Here is an 18,766-nt window from a genome sequence, read left to right on the forward strand (position 1 = left end):
GTTTGATTAGAAGTGAAATTTATGGAGATAACGAACAGTATTCAAGCTAAAAATTCTATTAAACAATACATATTTTGGAACAGAGCAAACCCGCACCTCTTAAGCATCAGCGGTGGGATCAGGTACCATGGAGGAATAAGCACCCCCTGCTGACCGGTGCTCCTTGTCAGTATCAGGAATTAATGGGAAAATCCGTCGACAATTCAGTCTGTATACAATAGGAAAACGTCGGTCAGCGTTTGACGTAAAGGTGAATTGTATTTGTTGACAAGGTCATTGTATCGACCACAGAACTTACGAAATTATGAGTTTAAACGAGACTACTGATATTCTTGTTTCAGCAACTTGTTTGTCAGCAATTTATACCTCGTTTTAGATATTGTTCTTAAAGCATGCTGTCGCTTATCAAATCAACTGAGATATATAAAACTCTTATGCAGGAGATGAAGGTACATGTATATTGCTACATAATTAAGGGAAGTTGGCAATTGAAAAGTTGAAGTCATCAGTTTATCATAGAGCTTGGCTGTTGGATTACCAATAACGTCTTTTTCATGTAAAATATCCAAATATGAAACACATGTGTCAGAATCTTTTATTTCAAGCTCACCGGAATATATCATATTGACATAAGAATGGAAATAACCATTGTTAATGTTTATAAAGAGCTTTTATTTCTTAACAAAAATCATTGTTTTGTTTTACAATAAGGGTGCAACAGCTCCACTGATAAGCGATGACGAGACTCCTTGTCCCATAATTACATCATCAACAAGTGCAATACAAGAGACAACTCAACAACCAAAGACAGACACTAAAATGATAACAACAGCATTAAAAATTACGAGTTCAGCAGTTATAAAAACATCCCAGACAACAAAAGCATCCACGTCACAATTAATCACTGATGCGCCAAAAATACCATCTACAAATGCAGCGACCACAACCTCAAAAACACCGTCTACGACCACGACCACAAAACTCCCATCTACAACCCCATCATCTATTACGTCACAGCCAACTACAACTACATCAACTACTACGTCACAAACTACAACTATTCTGTCATCTATTTCCACACAGCCCAAATCCACAACGAGGCAAACAACATTGCAAACTCAGTCACCAACTACGACCGCCATACCTTCGACTGATCCGGTGCTTTGTGATGACAACTTTTGCAGTTCATTGGCATATGAAATGCTGGGAAGAATGAATACATCCGTGGATCCTTGTTCTGATTTCGTCAGCTACTCTTGTGGGGCGTGGATTTCAAGCAGGAAAGTTTTGCTAGACATGAATGTCTTTGATGCCGATAGGAATTCCGTGATGAGCGACGTGAAATTGAATTTAAAACAAAGATTGATAGGTAGCTACATTTCATCAAGAACATTAATTCTAAGTTTTTAGAAACAAGCTAATTGAAATAACATGGAATATCTATAAAGCAAATTGCAAATTGTTTTTTTAATATAATTTGTTGAAGATTTGTTATTTTAACTACGTTGTCTATAAAACTAGTATGATCTTTTTTATCATTAAATAAAATGTTTGACATCATCTTTTTGTCCACTTAATAGTAAAGTTACTGTTAGCTATGGTTTTTTCTAGAAATGCTTGAACAAGATGTGACTTCTGGTGACTCGGACTACATGATTGCCGCTAAACTTCACTTCCAGAGTTGCCTAGATTCAAATAACCGGCCTGATAGTAGTCTTGGTATGTTTTGATTTAAAGAAAATTTATCACAATGAAATTAAAATATATTAATGACACATCCTCAAAAACAATTTGTTATTCTGAACCTGTTGTTAATTAGGTCTTTCCACCTTTCTGTGGAAAGACCTATTGAAATGCTTATGTTTTTTATTCTTTTTCTGCCGGACTTTTGAAACCGCAAGACTTATCGGAAAACCTTATAGTTCATGATATTGGATATTTAAAGTTATTCCGAAAAACGACCCAAGAAGTTTGAACTTTGACCCCTTTCGAAGTTATCGCCCTTTACGCAAGAAATGCTTGTTATCGCTACTCCTCCGAAACCGTAAACCGTATAGGTATGAAACTATGAAACCTTCACCAATGTCTTTGACTACTTGAGAGGATCTTTCAATCTATTCATTGCGAAAGGATCCATAGACCCCTTATATGAGTTATTGCCCCTGAAAGTTTTTGAATTTTACAAATAATTAAAAAAATTCAAAACGAGAAGTCGTAAAGACATGGGACCAACTGCATATGATTCATTGACCTTTGACCTTAAAATTTATTTAAAGGTCAAAGGTCAAGGTCATTCCAAAAATGAGAAATTAAGCTATTATAATCTCTTTCAACTTATATTATCTGTCTGTGCATCATTAAAATGCACTTTTAAAACTATTTCAAAGATTTCATTCTTGTCCCCTAAGATTAACCCTTTTAAAAGTTATATCCCCTTGTGTGAAAAACCTTGTTATCGCTACTCCTCCGAAACTGTAGACCGTAGAGACACCAAACCTTTACCTTTTGTCTTAAGGGACTTCAGGCCTAACTTCACTGTATAAGTGCAAAAGGATCTGATGACCCTTATGTGAGTTATTGCCTTTTAACTTCTTTGTACTTACTATTAGACCTTATAACTTGAAAATTATAAGTCATAGAAGCATGGGGTCAATTGCATTGTGACCCTTGATCTTTGACCTTGAATATTTTTTTAAGGTCAAAGGTCAAGGTCATTCCAAAATTTTTTTTAATTACATTTTTTCTATGCTTTAAGACAATTCTGGTTTCTTTTTCATGGAAATTAATTTTAAGGAGTCAGGTATAAAAATGTGAAATTCAAAGAAGGTGGAAAGACCTCTTATTGTTCTATGAACAATAAGTCTCCTAGTTTTCTTTGATATTATGAACTTTTATACTGATTATTTTGTATATTTCCTCATTAAGTAACAAAGGATGTGGAAAGTTTACTGGAATCTCTTGGTGTAGGAAGTTCTATGACGTCATTTATGACGCCATCAGTGATGCAGTACTCACTTTTCTCGGATTATGGTGCATTTGGCTTTTTTACTTATGATGTAGAAAGAAAAATTGTTGGAAATGTCAAACGAACCATTCTCCAGGTTTGTGTGTTTCTTTATTGAATCAAAATCAGCATTTCACTGTAGATGCTAGGTTCATACACTTTAAAGTTTAAATATATGGAAATCAATGACTGGATATGAAGGAAATGGTCTCATATTAATTTCTTTTCAATAATAAAAAAAAAAATTAAATATTTTTTATTTTTGTTTGAAAGTTCACTTTTTGTACCATAAACATCAGTCTGCTTTCACTTTTTGAAACTGCAACATTTTGGCATGTAGGAATGCATAATACAATATGAAAATGAACAGTAGAAAAGATAATCGTTTTCTAAAGTGAATGACCAGTAATAGTGTTCAATATTAATGATTGATGTTTACTGCTCTAGCTCTCTCCACCAGACCTGTACCTCAGACAGAGTGTATATCTTCTACCTTATCAAGACAACGAGGTATGTTACTTTGCTAGATCTTAAAACACGATTGAATGTAATATTACTTATTTTCAAGTCAATTTTAGTAAAGAATTAAGAAAGAAATTGAAAGCTTTATTGATCTTATAAAAATATTTGTTTCGTGGTAAATACCAGGTATTACGAAGAGGACCTTTGTTCTTTTTTATTGCTGTTTGTGTAAATCTCCTTCATTTTATTGTGTTTTTTACACATTGAAGTTTATTTGTATGTGTACTTCAGATCATTTCGCCTGATATATTCCATTTATTACCACGGGTTTTGTCTAGAAATTTTTTAGACAATAGGGAATATTTACATTTGTTGATGTCTTTCCTTATATAACAATGCAAATTAAATTGAAATTCAATTTTCAATGACATGCAGTTGGTCACATGATCAGACTTTCTTGCGTATGGAAAGCAAACTGCACGAGCAATTTGGAAAGTTCTGACTATGACGTCACATGACGTCGTATAAACGTTACGCTGTATTTCAAAATCAAAGTCTAAATAATACCTAATATATTTCTTTGTAACAGGAATGGAAACTTAAAATATAAATATAAGAAATAAAATATCATTATTTAGAGTTTCATTGTGTTATGACATGAAGTCGGTACCTGATCAAATCTACTATAACGCCCTTCGGGCATATTAATATAAATATATATAATTATTGGTACGACATCAAATTTTACACAAAGCCCAAGGTTCAATAATTTAAGCTGTGATAATTCTTTACTCGTTTTGGATCCTCAAAAATTCTTAAGAACTTTTGGACAGTTTGAAATCACAAGAAATTACCAAAATCAACAGCTTAAAAACTTAAGAATTTTCAACTTTATACACAACCATTCCCCATGATAAATTAAAGTCTAGGCATTTTGATATCACTGACAGCTTTTTTTCAATAAAAATGGAACTCATAAATTTACTTACCTGGTCATTTGCAAAATTATTTTGTTAAAACATATTCTGATTGCACACACAAGTACACTGAAGTTGACATAAACAGATGCTTGAGTTTCTGATTGACAATATCTTTATGGTTTTTGGAGACCAGGTCTTCCAACAATATATTGGAATCCCCATGGGTACCAATTGCGCTCGGTTATTAGCAGACCTATTTTTGTATTCATATGAAGCAGAATTTGTGCAAAGCAGACCTATTTTTGTATTCATATGAAGCAGAATTTGTGCAAAATCTTATGCGTGAAAATAGAAAAAACTTGCTGTGGCCTTCAACTTGACATTTAGATATATCGACGACATATTGTCAATTTACAATGGTAATTTCTAATCCTATATGGATACGATATATCCTGGTGAGCTTGAGATAAAATATATCACAGAGTCTGACATATCAGTTTCATACTCGAAAAAGACGTTAATGGTAATCAAACAACCAAGCTCCATGATAAACTTGTTGACTTTAACTTTTCTATCGTTAACTTCCCTAACTTATGCAGCAATATACCTTCATCACCTGCATACAGAGTGTATATATCTCAGTTGATTTGATACGCAAGAGCATGTTTTACGTATGAACAATTTCTAAAACGAGGTAAATTATTGACAAACAAGTTGATGAAACAAGAATACCAGCAGCCTGGTTTAAAGTCGTCAATTCGTAAGTTCTATTGTCGATACAAAGACCTCGTTAGCAAATACAGTTTATCTTTGAGTCAAATGCTGACTGACGTTTTTCATACTATTTGTTTGTCCATTATTTACACACCGAATTGGCGACGGATTTTTCCGTTATTTCCTGGTCATGACAAGAGAACGCGGCGGATGTGGACGGTAGACAGGGGATGCTCACTCCTCCATGGCACCTGATCACACCTCTGATGTTTTGGAGGTCCGTGTTTGCTCGCTCCTAATTTGTATTGTTTTATGGACTTTGAAATTGAATACTGTTCTTTATCTCCATATCCTTCCTACAAAGAATATTTTACTCTGTCATCATTTTATTTATATATAGATAAAGAAAATGATATAATTAATGATTTCCACACATCTTTAAGAATCTTGTACATGATAAACAAATGTTGTATATGATGACGATGAAGCTATCTTAAATACCAAAACAAAAACAAGTCAAAAGAAAAAAGAAATCAAAGGATACTTCCTCAAAAAAGTTTCATTCAAATTCGTTGATGCGATTCATTTAAGCGATACCGATATTGTTTCGTTGTGAATCGTGTCATTTGCTACTAATATGCTGTAAAAGTTCTTTCAATCAAGCAATACCTACGTTGTTTTGTTGTGAATCATTTCATTGGGACTCTATTCTGTAAAAGGTCTTTCCGTCATACATTACCTACTTTTTTTCGTTGTGGATCCTTTCACTAGGACTCTATTCTGTAAAAGGTCTTTCCGTCATACGTTACCTACCTTTTTTCTTTGTGGATCTTTTCAATGGGACTCTATTCTGTGGATCATTTCAATGGGACTCTATTCTGCAAAAGGTCTTTCCTTCATACATTACCTGCCTTGTTTCGTTGTGGATCATTTCATTGGGACTCCATCCTGTAAAAGGTCTTTCCTTCATACGATAGCTGTCTTTTGTCGTTGTGGATCATTTTAATTGGGACTCTATTCTGCAAAAGGTCATTCCTTCATACAATTTTCATTGTGATTCTGTTTTGCAGGATCTTGCAAACCTTTTCCTTGCTGTTAATCATTTGTAGACTGATGATTCGTGTGGATTTGAATTCAATTGCAGTTCATCATTCCGCCGATTTCATTTTTCTCTGTGCTTCATTCTTGCAGACATGTTTTCAATGATCTGGTCCTTTTTCCAGCAAGTTCAGAGTTATGCCAAAATCTCGCCTTGTACTTTTAAGCTTTTATTTGCAACTTAAATGATAACACCTTGATTAGAAAATGTTTAATAATTACGTATAAATAGAATATATATAGGATATCTCACGTACCTCCTTCAGATAGCCAGGCGTTACTTAGACAGAGTTGTTCCTCTAATACAGCGCTTGAACAGCTTTCTCAGACCAACTTTTTCTTATGGTAAGTTATCTTTTTATTTCCATAACATGTCTCTGGAGTGGATGCTTTAAAATATTGTTTTTACTCATATTCAATTTGTTCTTTGGTCAATTAAAACAACACATTTTGATCAATCTTTAAGAAAACGCTCAATGCACAAAATATTGATTATGGGACAAGACTCAGTATATGTGCCTGTATTTGTGTCAAGGAGATGTAAATTACAACTTTAAGATATTTTGTATTAGGTCAAATTGATGGGCTTTTACGGGAAAAAGTTCAAGAAGTGTTTGAATTCGAAAGGCAACTCTCACAGGTAGTATATTTAATGTACCATTATTTTAATTTAGTGACTATACCTCTCATTCACTCACAAAAATTTTAATTCTGATACAGCACGTTGAAAAAGTGCATATACATATACATGTACATTCAATATCAATGCCTGTAAATAAAAAAACTGCACTGGCGTATTTCTTACTATATCACCGTTTACAGGCTATCCGTGTTGCCAGATCTTCCAATGAGGAGAGCGCATTGTTTCCTGTCAGCGCCCTCATTCAGAACTTCCCAAACATCAACTGGACGGAAGCCTTACCAAGTCAACAATTCTCAACGAACACTCCCGTACAGCTCGATCACCCGAGCTACTTTACGTCCCTGAACGAAATGCTGGGCAGGACTGATAAATCTACTCTTGTCATGTATCTGTACATCCGGGTTATTCTTACGGGCATCATTCCATTTGCTCCAAAAGCCACCCGCCAGTTTATGGACAATTTATATGACACAGAGACCGCACAAGAATACACGAAGACATACTGCATAGATAGTACTCTGGAACTACTTCCAGAGGAGGTGCTGATCGAGTATGCAGAAACACAAGATACAAAACCTGTAATTGAGTACATTTCCTCCCTGGTGAGGAATCTGACAGACCAAAGCGTCAAATCCTTCTCTTCCTATGGGGGATACAGTGAAGAAACTAAATTAAAGATAACTGGAACTTTGTCCTCTATGACTCTGAGTAAAGCACCGATTCCTGTCATACCTTGGACCGTCCTCCTCTCCACAAACAAGGATGTGTTCCACTTGTTCCGAGCTAATTATGCCCATCAGGCGCACTCCTACCGATTGATGAACCGGATAGGAGAGGTGTACACAGTACCTGATATACCTTGGTACAGTGTTGATATTGTATATGACAAGGACATCAGTACACTGGGTAAATTAATTTCCATTTTTTCATTGATTCAAACATCTACAAAGTAACTAAATATTAAATTTTTTAAAAAGTTAAATCCTAGAATGAATCGGGGAAAATATATATATATATATAAGCTAAATTATGGTTTTCAAAAAAAGGCTTAAATTTGAAACTAAGAAATTAGCGTGTTGATGTTTTTTTCTTGGTTTGTCAAATAGCTTTGATAACATATTCTTTAGAAAGTAATTATTCTTCATGTAAACAGAAACCAAATTATCAATAATGTCTCTTAGAAAAAACTATTTATTAACTGAGTATCTTGATGCTTGATTTATAGGTATCCCTTACGGAATTCTAACGTGGAAAACAAACCTGAAACCAGAATTTCCGTTTTTGACGACCGTTGGTTTAATGATTTCGGAAAAAATAACAGAAGTAATATATGGTAAGGACAATGCCCCTTTTTATTCCAAGGTTAAAGATCAACAGTCTATAAACCTCATAAATCAAACAATGTACATGTAATTTTCTATGATCTTAAATTTGCAGACAAAAACGAGAATGAGAAGCAAAGAAATATCTTCAGTAGATTTTAATGACATACCTTTAATCAGGAAAACTCAAGATAAAAATGATCTTCCAAAAGGAAATTCGTAATAAAATACTTGTATGTTATAGAAAAGTCCTTTATGCACAGGAGTTTCAGTAAATTAAAAAAATACGTAATACCTATAATAATAACATGGGTATTACGTATTTTTTAAAATTGTTAGGTATGCGAACTCCTGTGCTTGATGCTATATGAATCATTGTTTATAGCAAGAAAGACCTGATTTTGGCATGGCCCGCGGAAAATCAATTCAAGATTGACATTAGAATGACGTTAAAACTTGATCGTGGCCAAACTCTAGATATGTTTAGACTCGTATTGCTTTTTTACTGTTCTCATGATAATAAGATAAATTTTATGGCGATATAATTTTCAGGTACACAATCTCCTTATTCATAATAACTAAAAGTAAACTTAAAGTAAAACATTTGTAACAGATGATTTAGTACGTTAATTGTGTTTGAAGGTGCGCTGGATGTTCGCTCCTCTAACAGTGACTGGAGTGATGCCTCCTTCAAACATTATCAAGAGAAACACGACTGCTTCATGAATCAGCTGTTTGAAAAGAGAACTGTAAGTCATATTTTATCTAATTCATGACAAATCTGCATGTTTATTAGAATATGAGGGTCAAAAATATCGTCACTACTGCTAAAGAATCTTTGATAATCGAAAGTTTGCATCATAACTTATTATACTAATATCTATATCTCTATCGCAACATTCCAAGAATGGAGCTACATCTTCATTCCTTTCTCTTTGACATTCATTTCGAATCTTATATGATTTTTAATCTGAAACTTATTTTGGGTCTCCCAGAGCAAAACATGGACTTGCCATTATAATCATACGGAGGACATGGGGTATCATTTAGTGAGCTCATTGCTCTCAGTGCCTCTAGTTTTAAGCCAACAATTTGTAAATTGTATGGCCGATATAATGACTTTATCAGCAAATACACTCCATCATAATTCTAGCGTTGACTGAAGAATTTCATACTTTTTTTGGCCTTTACTTATACACTGAACTGATTACGAATTTTTCGTTAGCATGATCATGACAAGTAGCTCATGATCTGTCCCCTATAGCACCTGATCCCATTCAGATATTTTAGAGATCTGTGTTTCCTCTGCCACCGATATCTATTGTTCCACTGGATATCCGAGTCTGATTACTATTCGATATCTTTACAATTCATTCAAATGTTTTATTCTTTTTAAAGGATATCGGAATAGACAAAACAAAGCAGATAATGTCAGGACATGCAGGGTTGTATATATTGATACAGGTACGTCACTAAAATGATACAGAAAACTCACAGATCAAACCCCAAAACGTTAATTGATCATGACCTATGACATTAATTTTAATCAATGAAGTAAAACATGATTATTATTGTTACAGTAGTTCCAATTTTATTTCTATATACAAAAAAAATAAAGAAAGATGTAAAACAAATGTCAAAAGTATTTTGACAAGATTAATTTTTGTTCACTTTATTTTAGGAACACAAAAGGTTGCTTATAAATAACTTGATACAGACATACCAGTTCCCATTCTTAGCTCTTCAATCAGATCAGCTGTTTTACCTGTCCATTACACAGGTAAGCTCATCATTCAAAGTACTTTAAACATACAAGTATTGTGATTCTTTTGAAAAGCAATGAGACTTTATGCATTATAGTTTTTGTGTCCATTCTTCATTTTCTTTTATTCTGATTATTTAAATATCTCACCATTACAGGAAATGTGCAAAGTGGACAATACGGGGGATGTGTTATCTAATAAATTAAGGTAGGATAATTAGCAACAAAAAATCTATAGGAACTCTGATTGCCATTTTTTAAATTGATCTTTAATGCATACTAGTATACAGGAACAGATGTATATTATCTAGACTAGACTTAAATATGCTAAAGCTATTGCCTCATTATAATAATACAATTCTATAAACACATATTAAATACAATATGGTTCCAGTTAAGATAGATTATTATAAGAATTACACCTATAGTAAAGAATTTTCCAACCTTTTCTTTCAGAGTAAACACAGTTCTGATGAACGACAAATCGTTTATAGATGCATTTACTTGCCCTCTTGGCTCAAAAATGAATCCCCTTTATAAATGTCATCTTTTCCAAAAAACGAATTACACAACTCCACCAACCACTGCTGCACTTCCGACAACTCCCACAACAACATTAAAAACGACAACAACGACCACTCAAAGACCAACGACAACAACGACCACTCAAAGACCAACGACAACAACAACCACTCAAAGACCAACGACAACAACGACCACTCAAAGGCCAACGACAACAACGACCACTCAAAGACCAACGACAACAACGACCACTCAAAGGCCAACGACAACAATGACCACTCAAAGACCAACGACAACAACGACCACTCAAAGGCCAACGACAACAACGACCACTCAAAGACCAACGACAACAACGACCACTCAAAGACCAACGACAATAACGACCACTCAAAGGCCAACGACAACAACGACCACTCAAAGACCAACGACAACAACGACCACTCAAAGGCCAACGACAATAACGACCACTCAAAGGCCAACGACCACTCAAAGGCCAACGACCACTCAAAGGCCAACAACGACCACTCAAAGGCAAACTACTTTATCAACAACTACATCTACTCAGACAAATCCCACAATGACATCTTCTCCACCAACAACAGACATTGAAACAATAACCATTGTCGTTCCCTCAACCTCTCCATCTGTAACAGAACCACAGACTTGTCAGTCCGGGTTCTGTTACTCGTTAGCTTTCCTGCTTTCCTCCCGAATGGACGAATTTGTAGATCCTTGTGATGATTTTTATCGGTATGCATGTGGTGGATGGGTATATGGAAGAGAAGCATTAGTTTCCCTTAATCTGTATAACGAGTCCCGAGATTCTGTAATAGAAGATGTACGTTATAATTTCAGAGAGGGGTTAAAAGGTACTTTTTATTTTTTTGTTTAAAAAGATTTAAGCAATTTAGTATTCTCGTTTTGTTTTTGATGTCTGTATTTCTGAATTTCTCTCCTACTGATGGCATTTGTTAGGAAATGATCATAACCAACGTTTAATTATTATTTTTACATATTTTCTTAGCAATGATAGAATCCAATGTTACCTCTGAAGACAGTGAATATTTACAGGCGCTCAAGCTCCATTACCAAAGCTGTCTCTTGTCCAACGATCCTCAACAGGTGCAGAGAGGTAAGTCTGTCTAGGGAGCTTTGGAACATGAAATCTACCACAAAATGAAGATATATCTGTTTCAAATGCTTTAATAGTTTTTATTTTCTTCAAAACATATTCATGTAATTCGATTTTTAGCTCACCTGAGCCGAAGCTTTTCTGATCACATTTTGTCCGTCGTCCGTCCGTCCGGCCGTCCGTCTGTCTGTCTGTCCGTCTGTAAACTTTTCACATTTTCGACTTCTTCTCAAGAACCACTGGGCCAATTTTGACCAAACTTGGTACAAAGCATCCTTGGGTATAGGGGAATTTAAATTGTTAAAATAAAGGGCCAAGTCCCCTCACAAGGGGAGATAATCAAGAAAAGACAAAAATAGGGTGGGGTATTAAAAAATCTTCTTCTCAAGAACCACTCGGTCAGAAAAGCTGAAACTTATGTGGAAGCATCCTAAGGTAGTGTAGATTCTAAATTGTTCAAATCATGACCCCCCAGGATGGGCGGGGCCACAATGGGGAATCAAAGTTTTACATAGAAATATATAGGAAAAATCTTTGAAAATCTTCTTCTTAAGAACCACTGGGCCAGAAAAGCTGAAACTTATGTGGAAGCATCCTGATATTGTGTAGATTCTAAATTGTTCAAATCATGACCCCCGGGGAAGGGCGGGGCCACAATGGGGAATCAAAGTTTTACATAGAAATATAGAGGAAAAATCTTTGAAAATCTTCTTCTTAAGAACCACTGGGCCGGAAAAACTGAAATTTATGTGGAAGCATCCTGGGGTAGTGTAGATTCTAAATTGTTCAAATCATGACACCCGGGGGAAGGGCGGGGCCACAATTGGGAATCAAAGTTTTACATAGAAAAATATAGGAAAAATCTTTGAAAATCTTTTTCTCAAGAACCACTTGGCCAGAAAAGCTGGAATTTAAGTGGAAGCATGTTGGGGTAGTGTAGATCCTAAATTGTTCAAATCATGACCCCCGGGGGAAGGGCGGGGCCACAATGGGGAATCAAAATTTTACATAGAAATATATAGGAAAAATCTTTGAAAATCTTCTACTCAAGAACCACTGGGCCAGAAAAGCTGAAACTTATGTGGAAGCATCCTGGGGTAGTGTAGATTCTAAATTGTTCAAATCATGACCCACGGGGAAGGGCGGGGCAACAATGGGGAATCAAAGTTTTACATAGAAAAATATAGGAAAAATCTGTGAAAAATCTTCTTCTCTAGAACCACTGGGCCAGAAAGCTGAAACTTATGTGCACATGGAAGCATCCTGGGGTAGTGTAGATTTCAAAATGTCTAAATTATGATCAGTGGGGTAGGGTGGGGATGCATTATGTATTACAAGGGGAAATCTGGTAAAGAACAGAATGGTCAAAGCTTCTCAGGTGAGCGATGTGGCCCATGGGCCTCTTGTTTAAATCTTTTGACGTCTGAGTTGTGCTTATCTCTTTAACTATATGTGATCCCGATTACTTTTTTCCTAGTGACAAGTGATATGCAACTTATCTTGGAAATCATAGGAATAGGAAGTGACCTACAATCCTTCATGGGAATAGGCACCATGCACCTCATTGTCGGCACAGATATGGGAGGGTCAGGGATTTTTGATTACAGATTAATCAAAGCTGAAGTAGACAATAAAACTACAAAAATATTACAAGTGAGATAACTTTCCATTTAACGTAGTTTTGTAGTTTCTTGCGTATTCATCAAATATAAAAGACGTCAAACTGACCCGTTCTTCTTGCAATACTAGTAAATCTGAAAATCTTTTAGTGACAAATAAATAAAGTCACTCTTGCAGTTTTGTATCTATAGTTTATTAAATCTAGAAATCAATCAACAAAAACAAATCAAACATCCATAAATTCAAAATATGGAGTATTTTGTCTTAGTCTTTTCAATCTTCCTGAGGTGTTTAAACACATATTTAATTCAGAACTTACAATATTCATTTAAATCAATATTTCAGCTTTCTCCATCGAACCTATATCTGAGAGATGATGCCTACTTATTGCCATATGAAAACAATCCGGTGAGTTCTCGAAGATCTGTATACTTTAGAAACTTTTAGACTTTTAAGTAGCATGAATTGTCGTTAAACTCCATTTTAAGAAAGTGAATTTAAAAAAAAAAAATTAAAACTAAATGTTCACAATGAAAAAACCTTGAACAGTTTTTTTTTATTTTGAGAAGAAAGGAGTTTCAAAGTTTGTTTATTGATAAATTCTTCAACGGTTTTTACTTCAGTTTTCACCTATCATCTATTTTAAAAACAAAAACATTCTCTAATTAAGCATTTAATAATTGTATACCTATTCTTTTTTTCAGATAGCCCAAAAATACCTGGAGAGAATAGTTCCCGTTTTGCAAAAAGTCAATATTAACTTACGACCGCAAACAGCAGGTATAACCCACGTAACATGCAATTCGTGAGCTTATATCTGCATTATTTTCCAGATGTGTTTTGGAGATGTGAAATTTATAATTTTGGAGCAAATGAAAATTAGACATCCTGTAGATATATGGAGGCCCTGTCATATGTACAATGTTACTCAAAAGCTAAATTAAAAAAATAATAAATGCAAAATTAAATTCATATCACTCTTGAATAATTTTTCTTTTTCTCATAGGAGAAAACATTACGGATATTCTCATCGAAAAGATGAAGGAAGTCTTCGCTTTTGAGCAAGAATTGGCAAAGGTTTGTGTGTAGAATTTTAGAACTATATGTATATGTTTGTGATGTACAAAATATATAAAGATGTGAAAAAAATATCTATCAAACCAATCAAATCTTTTGAAAAAAAAAATTATACCGCACACTTTATATTCCTGGCATAGATGTTTTTTTTTTCATTCTGATTAAAATCAAATTCAAAGGTTTTTTTTTTTACTAATCTAATAATATTTTTGTCAAGTTTTCAAATTGTTGAGATCATGATGTTATTGAACAAGGAAAATGGGTTTGTATTCAGCAACAAAATTACCATTAAATACCTTCACTTTTCTAGGCTATCCAATCCACTGGATTCGAATCTAACATGGACATCAGAGTCGAGGAACTGGAACAGAGATATCCAAACATTGAATGGGTATACATGATGCCTTATCAACAATCCTTTTCGGACACGCCCATCAGAATTGTTAACCCCTTCTTTTTCCAGATTCTTGACCAATTATTTAACCAGACTAATGATGACATCATTGTGCTGTATATTTACACGAGGGCGGTGCTGACTGGTCTTCTGCCCTACACCCCACTAGCTATACGAAAAAGCATGGATGGCATTTATGGAAATGACACCAGTGTTCCATTCTCCGCTGGTCATTGTTTAGATTCAACGCTTTCCTTACTCAATGAAGAATTTCATGAAGAATACAGGAAGAAACACAAAGATGATATAACGACCAAAACGTCATATTTTACGAAGTTTTCTAACCAATTAAAACAAACATTGAGGAATTATCTTACTGGACCTAACGAATTTAGTAATTCCACAGCTGAGAGAATCCTGTCGTCAATGGGATCACTAGACGTCCAGTTCCCATCAGCACCATCAATTCCCTGGACAGTTACATTGTCAAACACACTCGATGTATCGTTCTTGAATCGTGCTAACACCGCCCTTCAGTTGAAAACTTACAGGGAACTTGACACTCTGGGGTTTCCTGTGACGACGGCTGAATTTGCATGGGATGGAACGTTTATAACTTTTGACTCCAGTCTGAATGTGATCGGTAAGACTATAACTGCTCATCTAAGTTTACTGGTCTAGTGTATCTTTGGTCCTGTTTGGATGCTAAAATTATATTTTGCTTAATATGTCTTTCTAGGTATACCTTACCCGATTCAGAACTTTCATTATTCGGTTGATCCACAATTTCCTGCAATTACCACAACTGGTTGGCATTTAGCAAAGGAGTTAACACGTGTTGTATTAGGTATGTTTATGTTTCTTTAACCATATATGAACATGATAATGTTCTTAAATAAAACAATGGATCTTCACTTTGTCTTATGGTTAAATGTCTTCAACTTTTATTCAATAACAGGTGACTTTTCGTTCTCGCCTTTGGATTGGAGTTTTGAGTCCCTGGTAAAATTTTCAGAAGAAAGAGAATGTTACAACTCACAGGCCTCAGATGTGAATGGGGTATATATTCACAGTGTCTAAATACTCTAAATAATGTCTTTCTGAAACTGTAATTGTATCATGTTAAATGTGGTTTTGGTTCAAAACGAATTATGATTAACAATTATGTTAATTATATAATATCGCACATGGATGATAAAATACGCAGTTTACGTTGCTTTAACATTTAATTCAGAACATAAATGAATAAATTACTTATAATAAGGTATTCAACGACATAAAAACTGGTGACGTCATGACAGGTGGAGTGGCCTTAGATCTTATTACCAAGGTAATTATAGTTTGTGTCTAATTTCTAGCGAAGTACGAGTATTCTATTTAAGATATTAAGTTCTTGACATGAACACTTACACTAATCCCCTTAATTTAGTGTGTCTTGAAGTTGAGTAGATACACTGTAAGCAAGAGAATGTTTACGTACAAAAATTTCGGAAACACAACAAGCTATTGACAAAAGAAGTCTCGTTTAAAGACATGATTTCGCAAGTTTTACGGTTGATACAAGTAAAATATACATGTATCTTAAAAAATAAAATACTTTCTTTGGTTTATGCGGGTTATGTAATTTTTTTTCTGCAATAGCTGCGACGTTAATTCCCGTACCAACAAACAAACAAAGTATTTCATTGTAATGTTTATATTTACATCAGAATTCAAAGTAAAATTAGATTTGTTTAAATATATGTTAAAATATTATAATTAAGATGAATATATAATTGTATTGATAACTGATGGAACAGCCATTGTTCAAGAAATCTACGCACGTGGCTTGCTTAGTGTTGTTCATGCACTGATTAATGGCAATGGCCTTTAAAAGAATATATTAGTTGAATGCTGACTTACGTTTTTAATTCAATTTGTTATACTTTTTTACACAATGTTTTTTTTTTCGAGAATGTCTTCTTCGTTTGCTCTGTCGTGACAATATGCAATCGCTGGTTGTGACCACCGGTCGACAGGGCATGCTTAAATGAGCTGCTTAAAATCTCTTTGTATTCTCTGTATCTCTATACTTCCTGACTTTCTTTTAAGATTTACGTGACTGGCTTTTTCTTTGCTGTAATATTTGCAGAGCAAATCAAATGTATGATTTCAGAAGTATTCCAACGGTATTACATTTGTCTTTCTCTCTTAGGTGTACACAGATCACGTGACTAGTGGTAACATACAGGAAGTTATTCTCCCAGATCCTTCAAATTTCATCACACCAAAGCAACTTTTCTATCTAACATTTGCTCAAGTAATTTTAATATTGTTGGCATAGAATTATAGCCTTTATGTAATGATAATATTCAGATTATTTAACACTTAAAAACAACTATATATAGTAAATAAATACTTGCATTTAAGCAATCATCATCTAATGATAAAAAATAAATATATAACTATTTATAATTAATATAATTGTATTGTTAGCAAGGAGTCTTATAGAAATTAATGATATCAAATACATAATTATATTTTCTTAATTTATCTGAGCTGTACAAAATACAGTTCCAAAGTAATTTCAGCTCTCATCAGTTTATGGAATAAAATTATGCCTGTGTTTTCTTTTTAGCAAACATGTGAAGTGGATAAAAAATCTGGAATAGTTTCAAGTCAATACAGGTAAATATTGAGTCAGTGCAAGTAAACATTTGGGATATAGTATCAAGTTGATACATGTACTGTTAAAAACGAAGACAGTATCAAATCAATAATATCAAGTCGACATAGGTAAAAATCGCAGATACGTTAAAGTCAATACAAGTAAAAAACTGGAATCGTATGAATTCAATGCAGGTCCCTGTCTCTGGGTTATTTCTATTTTGAATGGATTATTTCTGTTTTAAATCTTTGAATTGAATGTCAATTTATATTACTGACTTTATAAGTAAACAAAAGAAAAGAACAGGATTATTTTCTTTTTAGGGTGAATAATATTTTGAGAAATTCAGAGGAGTTTCAGCAGGCTTTCACATGTTCACAAGGTTCCCGACTGAACGCAGATCGAAAGTGTCAGCTTCTATCAGGCATAGGAACAAGCTAATAATACACAGTCATAATAATGGAAATATAATGACACCGAGGAGAAGACGACCTGTTGGAAAGCAGGCAATTTGAAGGTTTAAGTAACAAAATTGAGAATATTGAAAAAAAAGCATAAAACCTTTCAGTAAAACAGGAATGCAGGAACGTCAGAAACCAAGACGATTACTTTTTAAAATACAAGAGCATTAATTTGATCATCCATGCGTCGAAACAGTACGTAGGAAAACTGCACCATTCCAACACCACCTTAAGACAAGTATATATTTTTGGATGTTGAACAGTCAGGTTCCGGATTGTGCTGAATGATGGACATAATTAAAGATAGTGTGATGAAAAAAGACATATAAAGAAAAGAAAAATTGAATCCATTCAGTTGTACATTCTACCTCAAAAAAAAAATGTTCAGGCAGCGTCCATGATATGAAATTCGCGCCAGTACAATTTTGTACTTGTTTATTTAACTCGACTGTTTTGTGATATTTTTTATATAGATTATGGATTTGTTTTGTGTGTGTGTTTATATGAATGTTGAACAACGTCCATGTAGTTGCAATGAAGGATATGGAGATAACGAACAGTATTCAATATCAAAGCCCATAAAACTATACAAAATAGGAGCAGAGCTATAACGGGCCTCCAAAACATCAGAGGTGGGATCAGGCGCCATGGAGGAGTGAGCATCTCCTGCCGACCGGTCACACCCGTCATGTGCTCCTTGTCATGTTCGTGAAATAACGGAAAAATTCGTCGCCAAATCAGTGTATAAATAATGGACTAATAATCAGTATGAAAAACGTCAGTCATTGATAAATTGTATTTGCTGACGAGGTCATTGTATCGACCATAGAACGTACTACATGATGACTCCTCATATTTTTGTATCATAAATTTGTTTGTCAATAATTTACCTCGCTTTAGAAATTGTTCATACGTAGAGTATGCTCTTGCTTATCGAATCAACTGAGATTTATAAACTCCGTATGCAGGTGATGAAGGTATATTGCTG

The 18,766-nt window shown here is 34.3% G+C and overlaps 1 protein-coding gene across 1 annotated transcript; it reads left to right on the plus strand.

Moving 5' to 3' along the window:
* The first annotated feature begins 976 nt into the window (after positions 1 to 976).
* On the plus strand, positions 977 to 18,252 carry LOC134247359 (uncharacterized). Its single transcript, XM_062729733.1, has 25 exons — positions 977 to 1,369; positions 1,612 to 1,719; positions 2,926 to 3,101; positions 3,452 to 3,514; positions 6,465 to 6,543; positions 6,771 to 6,838; positions 7,021 to 7,747; positions 8,067 to 8,174; positions 8,806 to 8,912; positions 9,562 to 9,627; positions 9,845 to 9,943; positions 10,084 to 10,133; positions 10,382 to 11,316; positions 11,472 to 11,579; positions 13,057 to 13,232; positions 13,545 to 13,607; positions 13,904 to 13,979; positions 14,206 to 14,276; positions 14,587 to 15,313; positions 15,410 to 15,517; positions 15,629 to 15,729; positions 15,935 to 16,000; positions 16,865 to 16,969; positions 17,288 to 17,337; positions 17,641 to 18,252. Exons 1-25 carry the CDS (start codon positions 1,201 to 1,203, stop codon positions 17,756 to 17,758), a joined length of 4,524 nt encoding a protein of 1,507 aa, XP_062585717.1. The 5' UTR covers positions 977 to 1,200; the 3' UTR covers positions 17,759 to 18,252.
* The last annotated feature ends 514 nt before the right edge of the window (positions 18,253 to 18,766 follow it).

This window comes from Saccostrea cucullata, unplaced genomic scaffold (assembly GCF_032062105.1).
Source record: "Saccostrea cucullata isolate Sc308-1 unplaced genomic scaffold, CSIRO_AGI_Scuc_v1 ctg39, whole genome shotgun sequence".
Classification (NCBI taxonomy): Eukaryota; Metazoa; Mollusca; class Bivalvia; order Ostreida; family Ostreidae; genus Saccostrea; species Saccostrea cuccullata.